At 47.6% G+C, this 25,173-nt stretch overlaps 1 protein-coding gene across 5 annotated transcripts in view; it reads right to left on the reverse strand.

Annotated features, from left to right (window-relative positions):
* TRIO (trio Rho guanine nucleotide exchange factor) overlaps window positions 1-25,173 on the reverse strand; it is a 751,422-nt gene that overhangs the window by 442,031 nt on the left and 284,218 nt on the right. For all 5 annotated transcript variants that reach the window (XR_013277581.1, XM_077491869.1, XM_077491868.1 and 2 more), the window contains exon 20: window positions 6,218-6,287. Coding sequence is in view for 4 of the 5 variants with exons in the window: in XM_077491869.1 (XP_077347995.1) it covers window positions 6,218-6,287 (70 nt within the window). In the remaining variant the exon portion in view is untranslated. The remainder of the gene's footprint in view (window positions 1-6,217; window positions 6,288-25,173) is intronic.

The following is a 25,173-nucleotide window of genomic DNA, read 5'->3' on the forward strand; positions in this document are numbered from 1 at the left end:
ACTGATAGCACCAGGTTCAGTTCCCATGGAGGTAGTGGTGGTTCCAACCAGAGGGACTACGTGTCGAATCGCTTGCACAAAGGTACTCACCAATAAGTGAGTCGAAAAGGGGCATTGGAAAAAGACAGCCAAGGCGGATATCTGTCCCTTTATGGTGCTTAAGGCAAGTTTCTGATCCACTCCTCGCTGCAAAAACCACAGGATCCTGAAAACTGAATAAGTGTGCGGATGCCACCCCATCTCCTCACACATGGAGATATAAGCCTTCCATGTACAATGGTAAATCTTCCGAGAAGACGACTTCTGTGACCTCAGCATAGTGGAAATTACAGAGTTTGAAAGACCTCGGTAATTTAGCACCTGTGTTTTAAACAGCCATGCTGTTAAAACCAGCGAAGGTAAAGCAGGATAAAGTATTGGACCTTGCGCTAGAAGGTCCTCTCACAGCGGTAGCCACCAAGCAACATCCGCCCCTAGTCGTACTAGGTCGGCGTACCAAGGGCGCCGAGGCCAATCTGGGGAAATCAGAATTACTGGAATCCCCTCGGCCTCCACTCTGCGCAGCAGACGTGGTAGAAGCTTGAGTGGGGGGGAGGTATAAATCAGCCGATAATGTCCCCATGGAGCCACCAAAGCGTCTAACGCGTCCACCCAGGAGTCTCTTGTCCTGGACACAAACCTCTCCACCTTTCGATTGAGCCAAGGGGCCAAGAGGTCCACATCTGGTGTGCCCCACCTTAGGCAAAGGATCCTGAAAACCTCTGGAAGCAACAACCATTCCCCTGGGTCCAGGATCTGACGACTTAGGTAGTCCGCCCTGCCAGTTTTCTACACCAAGGATATATATGTCCGACAGGGCTGGCACGTGTCGCTCTGCCCACTGGAGGATGTGAGTGACCTCCTGTGCTGCAGCTGAGCTCCGTGTACTTCCTTGATGGTTGACGTATGCCACCGCTGTGGCATTGTCTGATTGGATCCTGATCGGACATCCTTGTAGCCTCATTGACCACGTGGAGAGGCAAAGTCTGATTGCCAGAAGCTTGAGCACATTGATCGGTAGTTGGGATTCTTCCGAAGACCAAAGGCCCTGGGCCGACTATACTCCCAGCACCTCCCCCCCCCAACCGGTCAGGCTAGTGTATGTTGTGATCATCGTCCAATTGAGAGGAAGAAACGATCTGCCAGATCGAAGGGTCGGAGACCTCAGCCACCAGAGAAGGGAATCTCTAACTAACTGGCTCACCTGAATTTGACAATCCAGGGATAATGGAGATTTGTTCCATTTTGACAATATTTCCTTCCGCAAGACTCAAGTGTGAAATTGAGCGTATGGTACCACCTCAAAAGTGGCTACCATGAGGCCCAGAATGCGCATGCAGAAGCTCAGCTTTGACCACCTGCGGTTCACCAACAACTTCCCTACAGCTTGAAGTGTCAGCAGCTTGTCTGAAGGGAGAAAAACTCTCGCTTCTGAGGTGTCCAACAGCAAAGCCAGGTACTCCAGTCGTTGAGTCGGAACTAACACCGACTTCTTTAGGTTCAGCACCCAACCAATCTCACGGAGAGTCTGCGTGGTGATCGCTACATCCTCCCTTAATTCTGAGGCGGAATCTGCTCTCAGAAGGAGGTTGTCTAGGTAACCCACGATTGCGACCCCGTGTTGCCTTAACAGCGCAAGAATTGGAGCTAACACTTTGGCAAATCACAGAAACCTCTGATGCTTGAGGCATATGGGTACATGTAAATATGCGTCCTGGATACCCAGGGACGCCAGGAAGTCCCCCTGATGGAGTAAACCGAGTCCATCATGAACCTTTGCACTTTCACAAAGCTGTTGGGGACCTTCAACTCCAGGATTGGACCCCTTCCTTTTTGGGGACTACAGATTGGAGTAGAATCCCTGAAAATTTTCCAGCGTCTAAAGAAAGAAACTCTACCTTGTATCCCGATGAAACCAGTTTGCAAACCCACTGGTCGGACAGTAGAGCGGTCCACCGGGCTGCAAACTCCTGAAGGCGAGCCCCCACCCGAGAGTTGGGCGGGGCAAAACATTGTGCGGAAAACATTTTTGTTTGCAGACTTGTTTGGCTTGTGAAAAAAGGGACGCTTTTGTCCTTCAGCAGGCACCTCGTCTGACTGGGGAATGCTTACCTGCCAACCCGGGCGGGCGAAAAAGCCCTTTCGGAGCGGAAAAAGAGGGCCCTTGCCTAAGGCGTGGCTCCTTACACATCCTGGACTGTGGAGGCAACGTGCTCTTCCCATCGGTAACATATTTAACAATGTCATCCAGCGAAGCACCAAAAAGCCTCTCACCTTGGGTGGCAAATCCAGCAGCGCTTTTTTAAATGCCTGGCCCGCAGACCAGCATTTCAGCTAAATCAAGCGCCGTGGCACCACTGCTGATACTGATGCTCTAGAGAGCAGGGGGACCGTATCCAGGGCTGCATCACAGACATACTTAAGGCCATGCACCAACTGGTCTGTTGCTTCTCCAATTCATGGTGCAACAGCTTTGCCCATTCAGTGAGTGTCTGCAACACCAAGGCCGTGGCCAGCACAGGTTGTAACCGTGACCCCGTGACTACCGTAAACATGGACTGGGCCACTGCTTCGGCCCTCCTGTCGGCAGGATCCTTGAAGGCAGGAGTCCCTTCTACCGGAATCGTGCTTACTTTATTCAACCTGGTAACTGGGGGGGTCAACGACTGGAGGAGACATTCATTTTTTCAGGAGGCTCTCCTCAAAAGGGGTAACGCACCACCATTCTTCTTGGGACTGAAAAGGCCAGCTGCAGACTTCCCCATTCCTTGTAGATGAACTTATCAAAATAAGTCAAATACGTTAACATCTTAGGCATGTGGGCCGGTTTGCGGGGTCCAAAAGGGACCGCCGCCTCAGCAGAGGTTCCTGCTGCATCCTGCATTTTCAGGGTATCCCGCACCGCGACACACAGTGATAAGTGCTCCTACTAGCACTTTTTCCTGCGCTAACCCGGACACAGTCATTCTCACTGTCCGAACGGTCCTGGTCCGCATCCTATGACATGTCAGAACAGGGGCCGCCAGTCAACGGGGGACCCGAAACTGAATCAGAGCTCTCCCTAGAAGAGGGGGGCGTTTTTACCTCCCTTGCGACCGCACGCCAATCCCATCCTGGCAACAAAGGTCTCCAGGACCACCGACAAAGCGTCCATAGGCACCACATTTTTTGCAGGTGAGCCAGTTGCAATAGCAGGGATGTCTGGGAAAGAAGAGCCAGCTTCTGACGCCATGCTGACCCTCACTCGCCTGCCACAACTTGGGGACTTAAGGCAAGGTACACAAATCCAACCCTCCTAGCTGCTCACAGACTGAGGTGCCGCTCCGCAGGACTCACCACCCTGACCAAGTGCTGTGCGCTGTGCTGCCGCTGACAGCTCTGCCCTGTTTCAGTCACAAAGAGCTCAGAGTGAAAACCGCACTGTTCCGAGGTACACAACAAGAAAATGGCCGCCCAACCTTCTAGAAAATGGCTAACAGCTATACACAGCATAAGACAACAGGAAAATGGTCGCGGCCTCAGCAAAATGATGGCGGCCTCTCCTGAGGGGGGGGGGGAGGAGGGATGAGGGATAGGGAGAGAGGAAAGGGAGAGTGAGAGACCTCCTAGTCTACCTCTCAGGTAATGCCCAGCTGCTCTATCCTGCCGAGGCAGAGAGAGCCGTATTTACCCTTCCTGTTGGGATTGCTGGACGCATTCCAGCAAAGACCCATCACTCGAACAGTACTGGGTGGCTGCTGGCCACGACACACTGCGACGCGGACAGCAGTAGCCCGGTTATATGTGTGCCCCGGAGCATATAGCTCATCGGCCACCCCTGGAGCAGAAGGGGCATGTCATGGCTGACCCAGCGCATAGCTAGGGTCTGCTTACACTCAATGGCCAGGCTGGGGAGACTACAAGGATCTATATTATCCAGTCACCCAGCTGGCTGTTGATAGTAGATCACAGGATCAAAAAATTTACAAAAAAAATGAAAAAAAATCCCAGGTCCTTCTCCTACACTAGGCAGAAAAAAAACTGAGCTGCAAGGTGAGGGGTTAATGCCAGAGGGACCACCCCCTGGGCGGTGCTGTGCAGTCTTACTGTTTTTACATGTGTTACATGCTATGCCTAGTCCTGTCCTGTATTGGAATGATAACCCTACGGTCAAAAATTAAAGGTGCTGTGTCCATCAATGAACAAAAGAGAAAAAGAATTGTGGTTCTACATAAAAATGGTCTAGGCTATCAGAAAATTGCCAAGACCATGAAACTGAGCTACAGCACAGTGGTAAAGACCATACAGCAGTTTAACAGGACAGGTTCTACTCAGAACAGGCCTCACCAAAGAAGTTGAGTACACGTGCTCAGTGTCATATCCAGAGGTTGTCTTTGGGAAATAGACGTATGAGCGCTGCCAGCATTGCTGTAAGCCCCATTTCACACTGTGCCGCCACCGGCAAAGCGGCGATATTTTTAGTGCCACTTTAACATTGTTTTAGCAGTGCTATTCGGCCTCTAGCAGGGCAGTTTTAACCCCCGCTATCGGCCGAAAAGGGGTTAAATGTTCCCGCAAAATGCCGGAGCAGCGGTATTGTATCGCTACCCCACTGAGTTCAATAGGGAGCAGCGGTAAGTTCACCGCTCCTTCACCGCTCCAAAGAAACTGCTGGCAGGAATTTTTCTGATGCCCTGCCAGCGCACCGCTCCAGTGTGAAAGCCCTCGGGCTTTCACAATGTAATGAATGGAGCAGCTGTTTTAGGGTGGTTTGCAGGTGCTATTTTTAACGCTATAGTGCCTGCAAAATGCTCCAGTGTGAAAAGGGTCTAAAGGTTGAAGGGGTGGGGGGTCAACCTGACAGTGCTCAGAACATACACCACACACTGCATTAAAATGGTCTGCATGGCTGTTGTCCCAGAAGGAAGCCTCTTCTAAAGATGATGCACAAGAAAGCCCGCAAACAGTTTGCTGAAGATAAGCAGACTAAAGACCTGCATTACTAGAACCATGTCCTGTGTTTTAAGACCAAGATAAACTTATGTGGTTCAGAGTATGGCTTATGTGTCAAGTGTGTGTGGCGGCAACCAGGTGAGGAATACAAAGACAAGTGTGTCTTTCCTACATTCAAGCATGGTGGTGGGAGTGTCATGGTCTGGGGCTGCATGAGTGCTGCCAGCACTGTTCATTGGGGGAACCATTAATGTCAACATGTACTGTGACATACTGAAACAGAGCTTGATCCTCTCCCTTCGGAGACTGGGCCACAGGGCAGTATTTCAACATGACGACGACCCCAAACACACCTCCAAGATGACCACTGCCTTGCTAAAGAAGCTGAGGGTAAAGGTGATGGATTGACCAAACATGACTCCAGACCTTAAACCCTATTGAGCATCTGTGGGGCATTCTCAAACCAAGCTACATGTTGTTGTCATGGAGGAATGGAAGAGGACTCCAGTGGCAACCTGTGAAGCTCTGGTGAACTCCATGCCTAAGAGGGTTAAGGCAGTGCTGGAAAATAATGGCGGCCACACAAAATATTGACACTTTGGGCCCAATTTGGACATTTACACTTAGGGGTGTACTCACTTTTGTTGCCAGTGGTTTAGACATTAATGGCAGTGTGTTGAGTTTTTTTGGGGAGACAGCACATTTACACTGTTATACAAGCTGTACACTCACTACTTTACATTGTAACAAAGTGTCATTTCTTCAGTGTTGTCACATGAAGTCGCAGGCTCCGACTCTGATGCGGAGGTTTTTTTTGTCAGTATCATTCTATGGTAATATGACAGGGGAGATGTAATATTAATAAATATTACTTATCATCTGAACTGTACTAGATAAAAATTAATTAGCATATACATGAAATAGATTTCTAAGAGAAAGTGTATGAAAGCAATATGTGCATTCTTTAACAGTAACTATAGCTGACACAAGGACCAGAGGACAGTCCATTTATGGCACAATCCATACAAGAAAAGGATTATGTTATAGAGCAGAACAATGTTTTTTTGTAAACATTTTTGATTTAAGATTTCTGTAAGGAAAAAGTGTCTACACTATCATGAATTTTTTGTCCAAAAGGCCCAAACAAGAAAGGCAGGTTCAAATTTCAAAAAATAATTTAAAAAATAAAAAATAAAGTAATAATAGCATATGGCAGTTATATTAAAAAACACGTTTGGATAATTACCCATGTCACAAAGCAGTGTCCTACATCTTCGGGTAGCTGCTCATATTTTTCAAGTTCTTTTAGAAAAATACTGTAGAAAAAGAAATCTTTTTTTAACACGTTGATTTTTTCATATTGAAGTCAACATTTTTGGATTCCATAACTTACAATATAATGTACAGCACACATTATTGCAATGTTATATTATACATTAAATAACCAGTATAGCTAAAATAGGTATGTAACTAATAGTAAGTCTCATCACAAAATTAGTTATGCACTTCTGGACCAAGCCTATTTTTGACAGAGAATAAAATGGCGGTCGTTGCATTATTTTATGTCACGCGGTATTTGCGCATCGGTCTTTCAAACGCAATTTTTTTGAAAAAAATACACTTCATTGAAAAAAACTTAATAAAGTTAGCCTAATTTTTTTGTACATTGTGAAAGATATTACATCAAGTAAATAGATAACCATGTTACGGTTTAAGATTGCACTCAATCGTGGAATGGCGACAAACTAAAGAAGTTAAAAATATCCATAGGCGACGCTTTAAAAATTTTTAACAGTTACCAATTTTTGGTTACAGCGGAGGTCTTTTGCTAGAATCATTGCTTTTGCTCTGATGATCGCAGTGATACCACATGTGTGATTTGAGAACTGTTTACATTTGCATGTGCGCTTTCTTTGGTGCACGAGCATGCGGGGACAGGGGCGCTTTAAAAAATATTTTTTCCCCCCCGGATTTAGTTAAAAAATTTTTACACCATCTCTTTAACCACTGTAACCGCTGTCAGCAGAATGGCATGGCTGGGCAAAGTAACGTACCCGTACGCTACTTTGAATTTCCCAGAGACTCGATCACCGCTGGGATACCCGCAATCATGTCACGGAGCTAAAGAACAGGGAGATGCCAATGTAAACAGCCTCTCCCGGTTCTGCTTAGTGACAGGAAACTGATTGTCTGCTCCCTCTCATCGGGAGCAGCGATCAGTGTCGTGTCACTGCTAGCCCATCCCCCAGACAGTTAGAATCACTGCCCAGGACACACTTAACCCCTCCCTGCCCCCTAGTGGTTAACCCCTTCACTGCCAGCAACATTTTTACAGTAAACAAAGCAATTTTATAGCATTGATCGCTGCATCAATGCCAATGGTCCCAAAAATGTGTCAAAATTGTCAAATGTGTCCGCCATAATGTCGCAATCACAATAAAAATCACTGATTGCTGCCATTACTATTAAAAAAAAATATATATTAATAAAAGATGCCATAAAAATATCCCCCATTTTCTAGATGCTATAACTTTTGCGCAAACCAATCAAACGCTTATTGTGATTTTTTTTTTTTTTACTTTTTTTTTTACCAAAAATATGTAGAAGAAAACGAATCAGCCTAAACTGAGGAAAAAAAGGTTTTTTATATATTTTTGTGGGATATTTATAATAGCAAAAAGTAAAAAATAATGCATTATTTTCAAAATTGTCACTTTTTTTTGTTTATAGCGCAAAAAATAAAAACGCAGAGGTAAATCAAATACCACCAAAAAAATTTGGGATTTTTGCACTCACCACGAAATCCTTTTCTCTGAAGTTCATTGATAGACACAGCTCCTTTAAATCTTGACTGTAGGGTTATCACACCACCTTCAGGAGAGGACTAGGCCGAACCAGGGCCATCTTTAATGCAGGGCAAAAGGGGCAGCTGCCCTGGGCCCTGTCATTGTTGTGGGGCCGAAATCAGCTGCCTCATACTTGCCAACTATCCCAGTTTAAATTCCCCTGTCCCTTGAAGTTTTAGTCCTGTGCTGTGTCCCAATATTGCAGTGTGAATTGCTGGTACTAATGCTGCTCAGCTCTGCCCTACTGTTGTGTACAGATGACTCTGTGTTTACATGAAAATAACCGGTATTCATATGTAAATAGCAGTGGCATTACTAAGTAAATAGTTGCTGCTGGCAGCATTGCTATGTAAATAAAGGCAGTATTCATATGTATATCATGCTCCCCTGCAGTGAGCAGATGATGTGCTATAATCTCTAGCAACTAACCAGTGAGCCGTAATCTGGTCTGTAACCTCTAGCAACCATTCAGTAAGCAGTAATGATTTGCTGTAACTGCTGGCAACAAATCATAATTTCTGCCTGATCTCATACAGTAAACTGATTTTAAGTCTAGCTGCTAGTTATTGTATGTCTCAGAGAAGGTGGAGAGTGAAATTGCATGGGGGGGGCAAAGAAAATTTTCGCCCAGGGTCCAATCAACATTAAAGATGGCCCTAGGCAGAACATGTAATACATGTAAAAAATTGCAGACCTGCATAGCTCCGTCCAGGGGGCGGTCCCGCTGGCTACAACCCCTCAGCCTGCCTCCTGCAGCTCAGTACGTCAACAAGCAGTACAACGTAAAATAGGAGGGGTGGGTGCTGTGTCCGTCAATGAACTTCAGAGAAAAGTATTTTATGGCGAGTACAAAAATTCTCTTTTCTCTTTTGTTCATTGACGGTCACAGCTCCTTTAAATCTTGACTGTAGGGACGTCCCCAAGCAGTGTCAAAACGAGGGATGGAAACAGCAAGACATAACTTTACCCACAACCAGAGGCACGCCTTAACAGAGGAGTTGCCATCTGAAACGGCTACACCAGAACTTGCGGCCAACGTATGCATCAAACATGCGTTTACAACAAAATTTTAACTTTTCTTAAAGAAAAAGGTGTAAATTGCAACTTTTACACAGCAAAACTTTGCGGCCAAAGCAAGCATCCGAAGATGCGCTTACATCAACTTTGTAGAATTTTGTAAAAGTGTGAACGGATGACCAAGACAGTGCCTTACACATCTGGGAAACAGACACTTCATGTTGGAAAGCCCAGGAGGTCCCAATTGCCCTGGTGGAATGGGTCATGACAGGAAAGGGGGGCACCTGCCCCTTCAAGGGGTAAGCTTGGACCACGATCTGTCTGATCCACTGGGAAATGGTGGTCGACGAGATCGCCAAACCTTTTTTCAGACCAGTCACCGAAACAGAGTCTGACTTCCAGAAGGGAGCAGTAGCAGACAGATATACCCTCAGAGCCCGAACCACATCCAGGGAATGTAGGGAAACTTCTTTAGGATGTGTCAGCTTAGGACAAAGGGATGTTAATACAATGTCCTCATTAAGATGAAAACCAAAACCACCTTTGGAAGAAAAGAGGGTCGCGGACGTAGCACCGCCTTACAATTGTGGATAACCAGATAGGGCGACTTTCAAGACAAGTCCGCCAACACAGAAACCCTCCTGGCAGATGTAATAGCCACTAAAAAGACAACTTTCTGGGAAAGAGTCAACAATGGAATTTCCCTGATGTTCTCAAATGGCGGCTACTGAAGCGCCGATAGCACCAGGTTCAGATCCCACGGAGGTAGGGGTGGTCGAACCAGAGGGACTACATGCTGAGTCCCTTGCACAAAGGTGCTTACCAATGAGTGAGACACCAAGGGGCGTTGGAAAAAGACAGCCAAGGCTGATATCTGTCCCTTAATGGTGCTTACGTTTCTGATCCACACCTCGCTGTAAAAACAGTAGGATCCTGGAAACCGAATAAGTGCACGAACGCCACCCAATCTCCTAAGACATGGAGATGTAGGCCTTCCACGTAGAATGGTAAATCTTCTGAGAAGATTTCCGTGCCCCCAGCATAGTGGAAATTACTGTGTCTGACGGACCTCGATCCTTAAGCACCTGGCTTTCAACAGCCATGCCATTAAAACCAGCGACGGAAAAGCAGGATGGAGAATTGGACCTTGCGATAGGATGTCTTCTCGAATCGGCAACCACCAAGGAGCATCCGCCACCAGGCGTACTAGCTCGGCGTACCAAGGACGCGAGGCCAATCTGGGGCAATAAGTATGACTGGAATCCCTTCGGCCTCCACTCTACATAGCAGACGTGGTAACAGTTGTAGTGGAGGAAAGGCAGAAATCAGCTGGTACTTCTCCCATGGAGCCACAAACGTGTCCGACGCGTCCCCCCAGGGTTCTCTTGTCCTGGACACAAACCTCTGCACCTTTCGATTGAGCGGAAAGGCCAAGAGATCCACATCTGTTGTGCCCCACATCAGGCAGAGAAGACTGAATACATCCGGGTGCAATGACCATTCCCCTGGGTCCAGCATCTGCCAGTTTTCTACGCTGGGATGTATATGGCCGACAGGGCTGGCACGTGTAGTTTTGCCCACAGGAGGATGTGAGCGACCTCTCATGCTGCTGAGCTCCTTGTTCCTGCTTGATGGTTGACATATGCCACCATCGTGGCGTTCTCTGACTGGATCCTGATCGGACGTTACTGCAGTCTCGTTGACCATGTGGAGAGGCATGGCCCGATCGCCCGAAGTTTGAGCACATTGATAGGCAACTGGGATTCTTCCCAGGACCAGAGGCCCTAGGTCGACTGTACCCCCCAGCAATCCACCCCAGCCAGTCAGGCTGGCATCTGTTGTGATCACCGTCCAATGGATAGGAAGGAACAATCGCCTGGACCGAAGGGCCGGAGACCTCAGCCACCAGAGGAGGGAATCCCTGACTAACTGTCTCACCTGAATCTGACGATCCAGGAATAACTGAGATTTGTCCCATTTTGACAGGATCTCCTTCTGCAAGACTCGAGTCTGAAATTGGGCTTACAGTACCGCCTCGAAGGAGGCTACCATGAGGCCCATAACTTGCATGCAGACGACGACCACCTGCAGTTCATCAACAACTTCACCGTGGCTCAGGGAATCTGCAGCTTGTCTGAAGGGAGAAAAACTCTTGCTTCCATGAAGTCCAGCAATAAGCCCAGGTACTCCAGGCATTAAGTCAGCAAGAGCACTGACTTTTTTAGGTTCAGCACCCAAACTCCTGTAAAATCTGCAGGGTGACTGCCACAGCCTCCCTTAATTCTGAGGTGGAAGCTGCTCTCAGAAGAAGGTCGTCTAGGTAACCCATGACTGTGATCCCACGTTGCCTTAACAGCGCCAGAATTGGAGCTTAACACTTTGGTAAAGACTCAGGGTGCTGACGCCAGGCCAAAAGGGAGAGCTACAAATTGGTAGTGCTCTTCCCCAACTGCAAATTGCAGAAACCTCTGATGCCTGAGGCATATGGGTATATGCAAGTACGCGTCCTGGATATCCAAAAACGACAGGAAGTACCCCTGATGGAGTGCACCGATTCCATTCTGAACCTTTGTACTTTCACAACAGTTGAGGGCTTTCAGGTCCAGGATTGGATGTACCCCTTCCTTTTTAGGGACTACAAACAGATTGGAGTAGAATCCCTGAAACCGTTCCAGCTTCGGATCAGGCAATATCACCCTGCGTATGAGCAGGTTCTTTACTGCCCCTAAACGGGCATCCTGGCGAGCCAGGAGCAAAGGTATGCTGAAGGGAAAAAAAATCTGTTTGGTGGACAAGAAAGCAACTATCTTGTAGCCCAATGAAACCAGTTTGCACACCCATTGGTCAGATAGCAGTGAGGTCCACCGAGCTGCAAACTCCCAAAGGCGACCCCCCATCCGAGTGTCAGGCGGGGGCAAACCTTCATGCGGTAGCATTTTTACTTGCAGGCTTGTTTGCCTTGTGAAACCAAGGGCGCTTTTGGCAATCAGCAGACGTCCTGTCTGACTGGGAACGCTTACCCATCATCCCGGGCAGGAGAAAAAGCCGTTTATGAACGTAAAAAGAAGGACCTTACTTACGGCATGGCTGCTAACCTTCCTGGACTGTGGGAGTAACGTACGCTTCCAACCTGTAACATTCTTAATGATGTCATCCAAGCTGCAAATAGCCTCTCACCAAGGAAGGGTAAATCCACCAGAGCTTTTTTTTTTTTTTTAACCACAGACCATCATTTCAGCCAAATCAGGTGCTATAGCACCACTGATAATACCAATGCTCTAGAGAGCAGGGGGACTGTATCAAGGGCCGCATCATAGATACTTAAGGCCGTGCACCAACTGGTCTGCTAGTTCTATGCAGACTGGGGAAGACTGTTGCTCTTGTTCTCCAACTCTCAGGGGCCATGGCGAGTACAGGTCGTAATGCTGACCCCACTACCGTAAACCGGGCCCACTGCCTCAGCTCTCCTGTCGGTAGGGTCCTTGAATGCACAAGTCCCTTCTACCGGAATAGTGGTTACTTTATTCAACCTGGATACCGGGGAGTCAACGACCGGAGGAGCAGTCCATTTTTTTTTAAGGAGGCTCTCCTCAAAGGGGTAATGCACCGCCATTCTTCTTGGGACTGAAAAAGCCTGTTGCAGGCTTCCCCATTACTTGTAGATGAACTTATCAAAAAAAGTCAAAAATACGGACACACCTTAGGTGTACGGGTCGGTTTACGGGACCCAAACGGAACCGACACCTCAGCATCCTGCTGCATCCTGTGTTTTCAGGGTATCCCGCACAGTGGTGATAAGTGCTAAAACTAGCGCCTTTTCCTGCGCTGACCCAGACACGGGTCTTGGTCTGCATCCTCTGACAGATCAGAACATTAGAACAGGGGCCGCCGCAGGGCCGGAGTCTGAATCACCGCCTCCACCCTGGCAATGATCTTTTCCAGGACCGACGACAAAGCGTCCATGGGCACTGCATTATTTGCAGGTTAGCCAGTTGCAATTATAGGGATGTCTGGGGAAGGGGCGCCAGCTTCTGACGCCATGCTGATCCACCTCGTCTGCCACACTTGGGGACTTAGGACAAGGTACACAATCCCACCCTCCTAACTGCTCACAGACTGAGGGGCCCCACCGCAGGACTCACCACCCTGACCGAGTGCTGCGCCGTGCTGCCGCTGACTGCTGTGTTCTGTGTCCAGTCACAGGAGCCCAGAGAGAAAAACTGCGCTGTTCTGAGGTGAAATGACCCAGCACTGGGGGTAAAACCACTCTGAGACTACAAGAAAATGGCCACCAGCCGTTCTTGTATACAAAAAACACCAGGAAAATGGCTGACAGCCATGCTCTGCAAAGAAACTAAGGGAAAATGGCGACGGCCGCCGGAAAACGGTGGCAGCATATGCTGAGGAAAAGTTTACACAGGCACCGCAGACAAAGAACAAAAGGGTAGAAAAAACAACACACAGACCCAAACAGCCAGCACAGTCCCTGTTAAGGTACAGAGCCCCCCGGAGTACCCCCGACCCAGGTACACACACCGCACCTCATGCTCAGTTATGCAGCATCCCCCGAAGGGGGAGGAGGGAGAAGAGGGATAGGGAGAGAGTAAAGGGAGAGCGAGAGACCCCCTAATCGACCTCCCAGGGAATGCCCAGCTGCTCTATATTGCAGAGGCAGGGAGAGCTGTACTTATCCGTCTGGTCGGAATAACTGGAGGCATTCCACCATAGACCCATTGCCCGAGCAGTATGGGGTGGCTGCTGACCACAGCACACTGTGACACAGACAGCAGTAGCCCCCATGTGTGCCCAGGAGCATATAGCTCACTGGGCCGCCCCTGGAGCATTAGGGGCATGTCTTGGCCAACCTAGCGTGTAGCTAGGGCCTGCTCACGCTCAATGGCCAGGCTGCGGAGACTACAAGAATCTACATCCTACATGTCCAAACTTTTTCAAAGAGGGCCAGATTTGATGAAATGAACATGCACGAGGGCCGACCATTTTGGCTGACATTCTTTAAACCATTAAAATTCGGTCTAAGTGTGTTCATCCAAGCACTAATACACGGCCCAACAAGAATTATCTTGCCTTTGTGCTGTGTGTGGTGAACAGATGAGCTCGGGTGTGTTATTTGGATATACTGTATTTAATCGGCTTATACCACACACCTTAACTTTAAAAAGGAAGTCTCAGGAAAAAAAAAAAAAAAAAAATCTTACATTTTAAATAGACATGTGAAGCAAAATAAGGGTCAGTGCCCATCTGCAGCCCCCAGCGTATTGCCATGAACGCAGCCCCCAGCGTATTGCCATGAACGCAGCCCCCAGCGTATTGCCATGAACGCAGCCCCCAGCGTATTGCCATGAACGCAGCCCCCAGCGTATTGCCATGAGCGCAGCCCCCAGCGTATTGCCATGAACACAGCCCCCAGCGTATTGCCATGAACGCAGCCCCCAGCGTATTGCCATGAACGCAGCCCCCAATGAATGCAGCCCACACATTGCCAGGAATGCAGCCCACACATTGCCAGGAATGCAGCCCACACATTGCCAGGAATGCAGCCCACACATTGCCAGGAATGCAGCCCACACATTGCCAGGAATGCAGCCCACACATTGCCAGGAATGCAGCCCACACATTGCCAGGAATGCAGCCCACACATTGCCAGGAATGCAGCCCACACATTGCCATGAATGCAGCCCCCACATTGCCATGAATGCAGCCCCCACATTGCCATGAATGCAGCCCCCACATTGCCATGAATGCAGCCCCCACATTGCCATGAATGCAGCCCCCACATTGCCATGAATGCAGCCCCCACATTGCCATGAATGCAGCCCCCACATTGCCATGAATGCAGCCCCCATATTGCAATGAATGCAGCCCACACATTTCCATGAATGCAGCCCACACATTTCCATGAATGCAGCCCACACATTTCCATGAATGCAGCCCCCACATTGCCATGAATGCAGCCCCCACATTGCCATGAATGCAGCCCCCACATTGCCATGAATGCAGCCCCCATATTGCAATGAATGCAGCCCACACATTTCCATGAATGCAGCCCACACATTTCCATGAATGCAGCCCACACATTTCCATGAATGCAGCCCACACATTTCCATGAATGCAGCCCACACATTGCCATGAATGCAGCCCCCACATTGCCATGAATGCAGCCCCCACATTGCCATGAATGCAGCCCCCACATTGCCATGAATGCAGCCCCCATATTGCAATGAATGCAGCCCACACATTTCCATGAATGCAGCCCACACATTTCCATGAATGCAGCCCACACATTTCCATGAATGCAGCCCACACATTTCCATGAATGCAGACTCACCATTACCATCAGTGCAGCAGACATACAGCAGTGCCAACAGACATACAGGAGAAACTCCTGTTTCTATCGACGGCCTCTTTAATTGAAAGTCCCGCCTCCTGTGATGGACAAAACGGTTGTCCAATGGCAGCACAGGACGGGACTTCCTTTTACACAGGACGCTGTCCTGTATCCAAGACACTCGTCCCGCCCCCTCCATGGCAGCCAGCACATCTATCTTTTGTGGCCCCCGGCGATCGGGGATTCTTGGGGGGCCACAAAAGATATGTGTCCGAAACCGGAACACGGGCCGTGATTGGCCCGCGGGCCGGACTTTGGACATGCCTGATCTACATTATCCAGCCTGTCACCCAGCTGGCTATTGATACAAGATCACAGGATCAAAATCTTGAGGAAAAATACAAAAATCCCCAGGACTAATGGTCCCTTCATTAGGCCTAGATGCTTCTCCTTCACTAGGCAGAAAAAAAACGAGTTGCAGGAAGCAGGCTGAGGGGTTATAGCAGAGGGACCGCCCCCTGGGCAGAGTTATGCAGTTCTGCTGTTTTTACATGTATTACATGTAATGTCTAGTCCTCTCCTGAAGGTGGCGCGATAACCCTACAGTCAAGATTTAAAGCTGTGTCCGTCAATGAACAAAAGAGGAAAAAGGTATGTAAATTTTGTTTGGGAGCCCCATCACATGACCGCACAATTGTCAGTTAAAGCGATGCAGTGCCGAATCGCAAAAAGTGCTCTGGTCAGGAAGGGGATAAATCCTTCCGGGGCTGAAGTGGTTAAAAAAAAATGTGATCACTTTTATTGCTGTCACAAGAAATGTAAACATCCCTTGTGAAAGTAAAAGGCGGTGACATGTACTCTTTATGGAGGGATCTGGGGTCCCTCCTTTACACTTAAAAGTATTCAAAATTCCAAAATCGGTGCTTCCGGATTACTACACTGGAGACTGGCTTTGTTTGGGGCTCAGGACAGGACAGGAGACCCAGGCGGAGCGGCAGGAGGGGGGGGGGGGCAATGTCCCCTCACATTGTTCTTGATAACAGCTGAGTGGCTGCTGAACTGCATCAATTGTTATTACCAGAAAGCTGACCACCAGCTCTAAAAACGGTATCTGCATGAAGACTGCAGCTGCAGGCTTCACCTTGGTACAACCACTTTCTCAAAGTGATGTACAGGTACGTCGTTTTGCAGGAAGTCGCTAAACAAAATAGAAGAGTACATTATAAAAAGCAAAAAAAAAAAAAACATCCCCCCTATTTTATCAGAAACATCATTTTTCTTACTGCAGTTTTTGCCTTTAAAGTAGAACTTTAGTCAGAAAATTAAGTACTGCTAGATCACTATAGACTGGCCCTTTTTGTCTCACCTTGCTCTGAATATGCTCAGTTGCTCTTTTTAGGCATTGCCGAGTTTGTCAAGTCTGATCTGCTGACAGCCTTAAACCCTTCTATCCTTTACAGCCAAGGAGGTTTCTTCAGTTTGATCAGCAAACAATTAAATTGATGAGTTTAGTTCCGATTTCTGATTTGCTGCTGTTCAGGGGTCCTGGGCATCATCAAAATGGCAGCCTCCAGCAAGAAGAAAAAGGAGCAATGCTGGAGGTAATTTACAGCACACACTAGTTTTGGTAACATAATTAGTAATGTTTAATGTATGTTCCTTACTAAAGAACATTTTTTCTGTTATGGGTAAAGTTCTGCTTTAAGGCACTTTAAAAAGTCTGCATTAATACATTTTAGACATGTCATATGTATTAATAAATTGCAGACAAACTACCTAATATTTTTTTTCTTCCATCTTTTATCATAAACTGTCTCCCCTATGGAGCACATGCTAAAATCTATGTTTTTCGCAAGTAAAACCCACAGATATATATATATTTTTTAAACAGAAGCCATGTAGAGTAAAAAGAAGGTAGCTGCAATTTTTATGTTGCATAATATTTGCTCAACTGTTTATCAAATCAATATTTTTTTAGGGAAAAATACAAAAACGTTTGAACAAAATAAAAGATTAGGTTGTGCTGACTAAACAGATGCCAGATGTGTGTGGTCCCAAGAATGCTTGTACCTACAAAACAGTAAACGATTGTGATACTCATACTAATTATCAGCAGGCAACACTTTAGAGTGGTTATAAATCAGTTTGCAATCTCTGCATTAAAGTGGTTCTAAAAGGCAGAAGTTTATTTTATTTTTTATCTTAATGCATTGTATGCATTAAGATAAAAAACCTTTTAAGTCCAGCAGCTCCCCCCAGTCCCAATAAAGCCCATCTCTATCCAGCAATGTTGCAGGAGAGACTCTGTGCACAAGACTCTCCCTCCTTATTGGCTAAGACAGCAGCAGAGTGCCATTTGCTTCCACTGATTTCAAAGTCAGTGACCCAATGAGAAGAGAGAGGGGGTGGGGCCTAGCCATGGCTCTGTGTCTGAATGGACACACAGAGCTGCAGCTTGCCTGCCCCCATAGCAAGCTGCTTGCTCAGGGGGCACTTGGCAGGGGGGAGGGGCCAGGAGCGCCGAAGAGGAGGATCTGAGTTTCTCTTTGCAAAACCACTGCACAGATCAGGTAAGTAGAACACGTTTGGTATTTTTAAACAAAAAACAAGACTTTAGAATGACTTTAAGCCAAAAATAAATAAGTGAAACTCCTCACTAACTGTCCCCCCCCCCCCAAAAACATACCTAAACACTTACCTAACTTCTCTCACTGATCTAATGCTGTACCGGCTGCAGCACCCGCTTCCTCTCTTCATGGTCTAATAGGAGACACTGAGAGCTGCAGAAACCATAGAATCCAGCTGCTGCTAGTCAATACAGCTTTACAAATCAATTTTACTTTAAAATCAGAAGCCGGCTGGTGAAAACATGAACAAGCTCATAGCTACTGCTGCAGCTATGAGGTTATTTACCCTTCAGGCTTTGGATGTAAGAGACATCTCTGAATAGCAGAAGAGGTTAAAAAGCAGTCCTTGTGCTCCATTAATTTTACTGTACCTAGGCTAAGAAGATGTCATCAGTCGGCTGCAGGCAGGAATCATTTCCGGAGTCTTATGAATGCTACATTTTAATAACAATTAAGGAGCGCTCTGAAAAATAAAAAATTAGACCACCATTATCAATAACTGTGGCATTAATAAAAAATACTTGGAACAATAATCTAATCACCAAATACAAATATGCAAATATAATATCAATAAATGCAATAAAAAATACTGAACATTGGTGAACCACCAAAAAATCAAGTCCCAATGACATGTCTCTACATAGATAAATTCTGCAGATCCAAGTGTGGAAACAAATATTGATCGTGATATAGCAGCAAATCGGAAAAAAGGCTTGCGACTCCCTCCAAACACGCAGCAATACACCAATTGTGAAGATGCAAGTCAAAACTGCTTACCAGATTCGTTTGACCACTTTAATTAAAAAGTAAGTCAAACAACGCCTGTACAGGATAATGCCTGCTCATATGGATACTGATGGAAATGATAGTGGATGATATGTCCCCCTTCACAGACTCCGGCGATAAATATGAAAAAATACCAAAAGCATCCATAGCATAATACTGACTTTAATAAAAAAATGAATAAAAACAAACACGGTTATGTGCCTGACCTGGCACTGGGGCTGCTCACTTTGACCGAAAGACTCACTCTCCAACCAAACGAAAAAGTCCTTCCGCATTCGCTATTGGCATGCGTTCCAGGCCTTCGGACCAGCAAACCAGAGGGCCGGAAGTGGCGTCGAAAAGCGTGACCAAGTACCGCTCCGACGGACGCTTCGTTGTTAAAGTCTTCAGGAAGCGAGGAACGCTTCAGGAGGAACGCTTCCGCGAGGAACGTCTTCAGGAAGCGAGGAACACTTCCTGAAGACGTTAACAACGAAACGTACGTCGGAGTGGTACTTGGTCGCGCTTTTCAACGGCACTTCCGGCCCTCTGGGTTGCTGGTCCGAAGGCCTGGAACGCACGCCAATAGCATCCCTCGCTTCCTGAAGATGTTAACAACGAAACGTACGTTGTAGCGGTACTTGGTCACGCTTTTTCGACGCCACTTCTGGCCCTCTGCTTTGCTGGTCTGAAGGCCTGGAACGCACGCCAATAGCGAATGCGGAAGGACTTTTTCGTTTGGTCGGAGAGTGAGTCTTTCAGTCAAAGCGAGCAGCCCCAGTGCCAGGTCAGGCACATAACCATGTAAGGAGCCATTTGGCTGTTTGTTTTTATTATTTTTTTTATTAAAGTCAGTATTATGCTATGGATCTGGATTTTTTCATATTTATCGCCTGAGTCTGTGAAGGGGGACATATCATCCACTATCATTTCCATCAGTATCCATATGAGCAGGCATTATCCTGTACAGGCGTTGTTTGACTTCCTTTTTAATTAAAGTGGTCAAACGAATCTGGTAAGCAGTTTTGACTTACATCTTCACAATTGGTGTATTGATGCATGTTTGGTGGAGGGAGTTGCAAGCCTTTTTTCCGATTTGCTGCTATATCACGATCAATATTTGTTTCCACACTTGGATCTGCAGAATTTATCTATGTATCGACACTTGATTTTTTGGGACTTGATTTTTTGGTGGTTCACCAATGTTCAGTATTTTTTATTGCATTTATTGATATTATATTTGCATATTTGTATTTGGTGATTAGATTATTGTTCCAAGTATTTTTTATTAATGCCACAGTTATTGATAATGGTGGTCTAATTTTTTATTTTTCAGAGCGCCCCTTAATTATTGTTATTATCCATTAAGGTGTTGTTTTCACTTTCTTAGGGAGCAGCTTTTTTGTTTGTATTTTGTTTTTTTCACATGGTGCGGAATTTGTGCAGTTGAAGCTCAACTGTTTTGTTCACAATGCTACATTTTAAACTTATAGCAAGTCACAAGGATAGTCAGATTAACAGTCATTCTCTGAAAAAGCATATTTGTTTAAAGCGGGAGCCCACCGGGACTCCGCGTTTTTTTTTTTTTTTTAAAGCCAGCAGCTACAAATACTGCAGCTGCTGACTTTTAAAATAGTGACACTTACCTGTCCAGCGCGCCCGCGATGTCGGCACCCGAAGCCGATCTCTAGGTCGCCTGTCGGGTCCTGCCGCCGCCATCTTGGGTATGGGAATCAGGAAATGGAGCCTTTCGGCTTCATTTCCTGGTTCCCTACTGCGCATGCGCAAATCGCGCTGCGCAATAAGGACGCTCCCCGCTGCCTCTGGGATCTGTGTGTTTCCCAGCAGGCAGCGGGGCACTTGCGGGAAGGGGCGGGCACTTGCGGAAAGGGGCGTAAGTTACGCCCCTTTCCGCAGAGAGCTATCCTGGAAGTGGGTGCAGTTACCTGGATTATCCAGGTAACTGCACCCCCCTCCCCCCTGAAAGGTGCCGATTGTGGCACCGGAGGGGGGGGGGGGTTCCGATGAGCGGAAGGTCCACTTTAGGGTGGACCTCCGCTTTAAGAAGCATGTGCTGAGCGTGGATGATGCCTGAATAAAGATGGTGGCATCCTTGTAAGGAGAAATGTAGAAGGAGTTGCCAAGGGGGTATTTAATCTCTGAGAAGTACTAAATACTTGCAATATTTAAACTTTACATGTTAGCCACTACAGAGCAAACTTTCAATTTGCAAACAATTTGCCTCAATAACAACAGCTCTGATAAAATATCTGCATTGTTTTCAGTAAGTTGATGCTTAAAGGTTGATTAAATGAGTATATGATGTTCACCTTACAAAATTAATGATGTTAAAGAATATAGGATTTTTTGTACTCACCGTAAAATCCTTTTCTCTGTAATTCACCGACCGACAGCTCCTCTCTGTAACAAAATGGGTTGTCAGCCCTATCACTGGAGATTACTAGGCAAAGTTATAGTACAACAGTTTTGAACTTTTAGTTCTGCCCAGGGGGCGGTCCCTAGGCTACAACCCCCACAGCCTGCCCTAGCAGACTCAGTACGTCAACAAGCAGTATAACGTAAAGAGAAAAAGGAGGGGCAGGTGCTGTGTCAGTCGGTGAATTACAGAGAAAAGGATTTTACGGTGAGTACAAAAATTTTCTCTTATATTCACCGACCGACACAGCTCCTCTCTGTAGCAAAATGGGACGTCCCCAAGCAGTGCCAAATGAGGGGTGGGAAAACCGCATAAAAACTTCATCCACCATGTCAAGTGGGAACTAGTGAACTAAACCCACAAAAAAAACAGCAGCGTGTAGAAAAAACACCACCATATAACCGGGTATCCTCAACAGGAGTGATCCCCAAGACCGCAACCAATCGCAGAAGTAAGGCAACAATGCATTAACATAACAGTACTGCGTTTTTACCGAAAAACCAGGAAAAAAAATTAAGGTTGCATATATAATTGCAACTACACGGCCGCCTGCAAAACTTTGTGGCCAAAACAGGCATCCGCCGATGCACTGACGTCTACCTTGTAGAACTTGGTAAACGTATGGACAGACGACCAGGTCGCCGCCTTACACACCTGAGCGACCAACGCTTGGTGTCGAAAGGCCCAAGACATTCCAATTGCCCTCGTAGAGTGGGCCGTGACCGGAAAGGGGGGCACCTGCCTCTTCAAGGCGTAGGCTTGTACTACAATCTGTCTGATCCACCTGGAAATGGTGGCCGACGAAACTGCCATGTCCTTCTTTGGACCAGACACTGAAACAAACAGTGAGTCTGACTTCCGAAAGGTAGCCGTGGCAGCCAAATACACCTTCAGGGCCCTAACCACATCCAGAGCGTGAAGGGCCACCTCCTTGGGGTGCTTTGGCTTAGGACACAGTGATGGTAATACAATATCCTCATTGATATGAAAAGCCGAGACCACCTTCGGTAGAAAAGATGGTTGCGGACGCAACACCACCTTATCCCTGTGAATGACCAGATAGGGTGACTTGCAAGACAAGGCTGCCAATTCCGAAACCCTCCAGGCCGATGTGATGGCCACTAGAAAGACCACTTTCTGGGAAAGAGTCAACAGGGGAATCTCCCTGATATTTTCAAACAGCGGTATTTGAAGCGCCGACAACACCAGGTTCAAGTCCCATGGAGGTAAAGGTGGGAGCACCGGAGAGACTACATGTCATATCCCTTGAACAAAGGTACCCACTAAGGAGTGCGATGCCAGGGGTCGTTGAAAAAAGAGCCAAAGCTTGATGGTGCTCAATGCCAATCTCTGGTCTACTCCTTGCTGGAGAAACAGCAGGATCCTTGCTATGGAAAAGGAACGTGGATGCCATCCTTTCTCCTCACACATGGAGATGTAGGCCTTCCAGGTACAATGGTATGTCTTCCGAGAAGAAGATTTCTGTGCCCTCAACATAGTTGGAATCACAGAGTATGACAGATCCCGGTTCCTCAACACCTGGCTCTCAATAGCCATGTTGTTAAAGCCAGCGATGGTAAAGGAGGATGGAAAATTGGACCTTGAGATAGGAGGTCCTCTCACAACGGCAGTCGTCAGGGATTTCCAGGGAGTGTCTGGTGGCACCAGACGCACCAGCTCTGCGTACCAGGGATGCTGAGGCCTGACTGGGGCAACCAGTATTACTGGGATCCCCTCCGCTTCCACTCTGCGAAGCTGACGTGGCAACAGTTTCAGTGGAGAAAAGGCGTAGAACAGCTGGTACTGATCCCACGGAGCCACCAGCCCATCTGCCCACGGATCTCTTGTCCTGGACACAAACCTTGGCACCTTCCGATAGAGACAGGAGGCCAGTAGATCCACATCTGGTGTGCCCCACTTCAGGCACAGCAGCCTGAATGTCTCCGGATGCAATGCCCATTCTCCTGGGTCCAACATCTGTCGACTCAGATAGTCCGCCTGCCAGTTTTACACTCTCGGGATGTAAATGGCCGATAGGGCCAGTACGTGTCGCTCTGCCCACCGAAGTATGTGCGCGACCTCCGGAGCAGCGGCTGAGCTTCTTGTTCCCCCTTGATGATTTATGTATGCCACAGCCGTGGCGTTGTCCGACTGTATCCTGATCGGACGCCCTTGAAGCCTCACCGACCATGTGTAAAGACACAGCCTGATCACTCTCAATTCGAGCAGATTGATCGGCAACTCTGATTCTTTCGTCGACCAGAGGCCCTGAGTCGAGTGAACCCCCCTCACTCCAACCCAGCCAGATAGACTGGCATCCGTAGTGATCACCGTCCATTTCAGAAGAAGGAAATATTTTCCGGACTGAATCACCGGGGACCTCAACCACCAGATCAGAGAGTCCCTGACTGGTTGGCTCACCTGGATCTGTCGATCTAGGGACAGCTGAGACTTGTCCCATTTTAACAAGTTCTCCTTCTGCAGTACTCTGGTGTGGAACTGGGCGTAGGGTACTGCCTCGAAGGAGGCTACCATGAGTCCCAGGACTCGCATGCAAAACCTGAGCGACGACCACTTGCTGTTCATCAGCAGTTTTACCGCAGATCTGAGAGTCTGCAATTTGTCTGAAGGGAGAAAAACTCTTGCTTTCCTGGAGTAGAAAAGTAAACCCAGGTACTCCAGACGCTGAGTCGGCACCATCACCGACTTCTTCAGGTTCAACAGCCACCCAAACTCTTGCAGGGTCTGCATGGTTATCGCCATATCCTCCTCTAATTCTGAGGCAGAAGATGCTCTCAGGAGGAGATCGTCCAGGTAGCCCACGATCGCAATCCCACGGTGTCTCAGTAACGCCAATACTGGAGCCAGTACCTTGGTAAAGATTTGGGGGGGCTGATGCCAGACCAAAAGGAAGAGCCACAAATTGGTAATGGGCTTCCCCAACTGCAAAACGCAGAAACTTTTGATGCCGAAGGCAAATGGGTATGTGCAGGTACGCATCCTGGATGTCTAAGGATGCCAGGGAGTCCCCTTGATGGAGTGCAGCGACTACTGAGCGAACTGATTCCATTCTGAACCTCTGCACTTTTACAAAGTGATTGAGGGCATTCAGGTCCAAGATCGGACGTACCCCTTCCTTCTTGGGAACCACAGAGTAGAATCCCTGGAAGCGTTCCGTTTCCGGAACTGGTACAATCACCCCGCGATCCAACAAGTCCCTCACCACCCCCAACAGGGCCTCTCGGCGAACCAGGTATGCTGGAGGGGAAGAATCTGTTTGGAGGCCAAGAGAGAAACTATCTTGTAGCCTGCGGAAATCAGATCGCACACCCACTGGTCAGATAACCGGGAGAACCACCGGGCTTCAAACTCCCAAAGTTGACCCCCCCACCCGAGACGTGGATGGGGGCAAACCTTCATGCGGTAGCACTTTTATTCACAGGCTTGTTAGCCTTGCAGTTCCAGGGACGTTTTTGACCGTCCATGGGCATTCCGTCGGGTTGGGGACGTTTTATCGAAGCACCGGGCGGACGAAAAAGCCGTTTGTGCACGGAAAAAGAGGGCTTGCGGCGTGGCTCCTTAGCTTTCCTGGCCTATGGGAGTAGCATACTCTTACCACCAGTGGAATTTTTAATAATGTCATCTAACGAGTCTCCAAAGAGACAGTCGCCAAGGAAAGGAAGATCCGTCAAGGCCTTCTTGGATGCCTGGTCAGCCGACCAGCATTTTAGCCAAATTAGGCGCCTCAGCACCACAGCTGACACTGAAGCCCTGGATAACAGAGGAAGAGTATTCAAGGCCGCGTCACAGAAGTACTTAAGGCCTCTTCTGTTGGGGTGATATCATGTTCCCCCAAACTGTAAGAGTATACAGATTGTATTTTAAAGTAGCCTGAGCCCGGTATCTGGGCCGATATGTGTGGCAACCGTCTTTTGGCTATTAGATTATTAATGGAGACTTTGTTCTGTGTGGGACTGTGTGTGGTTCTACAATTGGGGCGCTATGTGGCGCCCTAACATAGATGCTATCTTTGTGAGGGACATTAGCTTGACTTTATGGCCAACAGTTGCGTGCCCGAGCGGACGGTGATTGGCTACCGGACGGGACGCAATGGAGGCTACAGGCTGATGAAAATGAGGCTTGGTAGCTTCTTTAGTGAGCCAG

The sequence above is a fragment of the Lithobates pipiens genome, unplaced genomic scaffold (assembly GCF_037356315.1).
Source record: "Lithobates pipiens isolate NorthernLeopardFrog02 unplaced genomic scaffold, aLitPip1_a1.2 Scaffold_19, whole genome shotgun sequence".
NCBI lineage: Eukaryota > Metazoa > Chordata > Amphibia > Anura > Ranidae > Lithobates > Lithobates pipiens.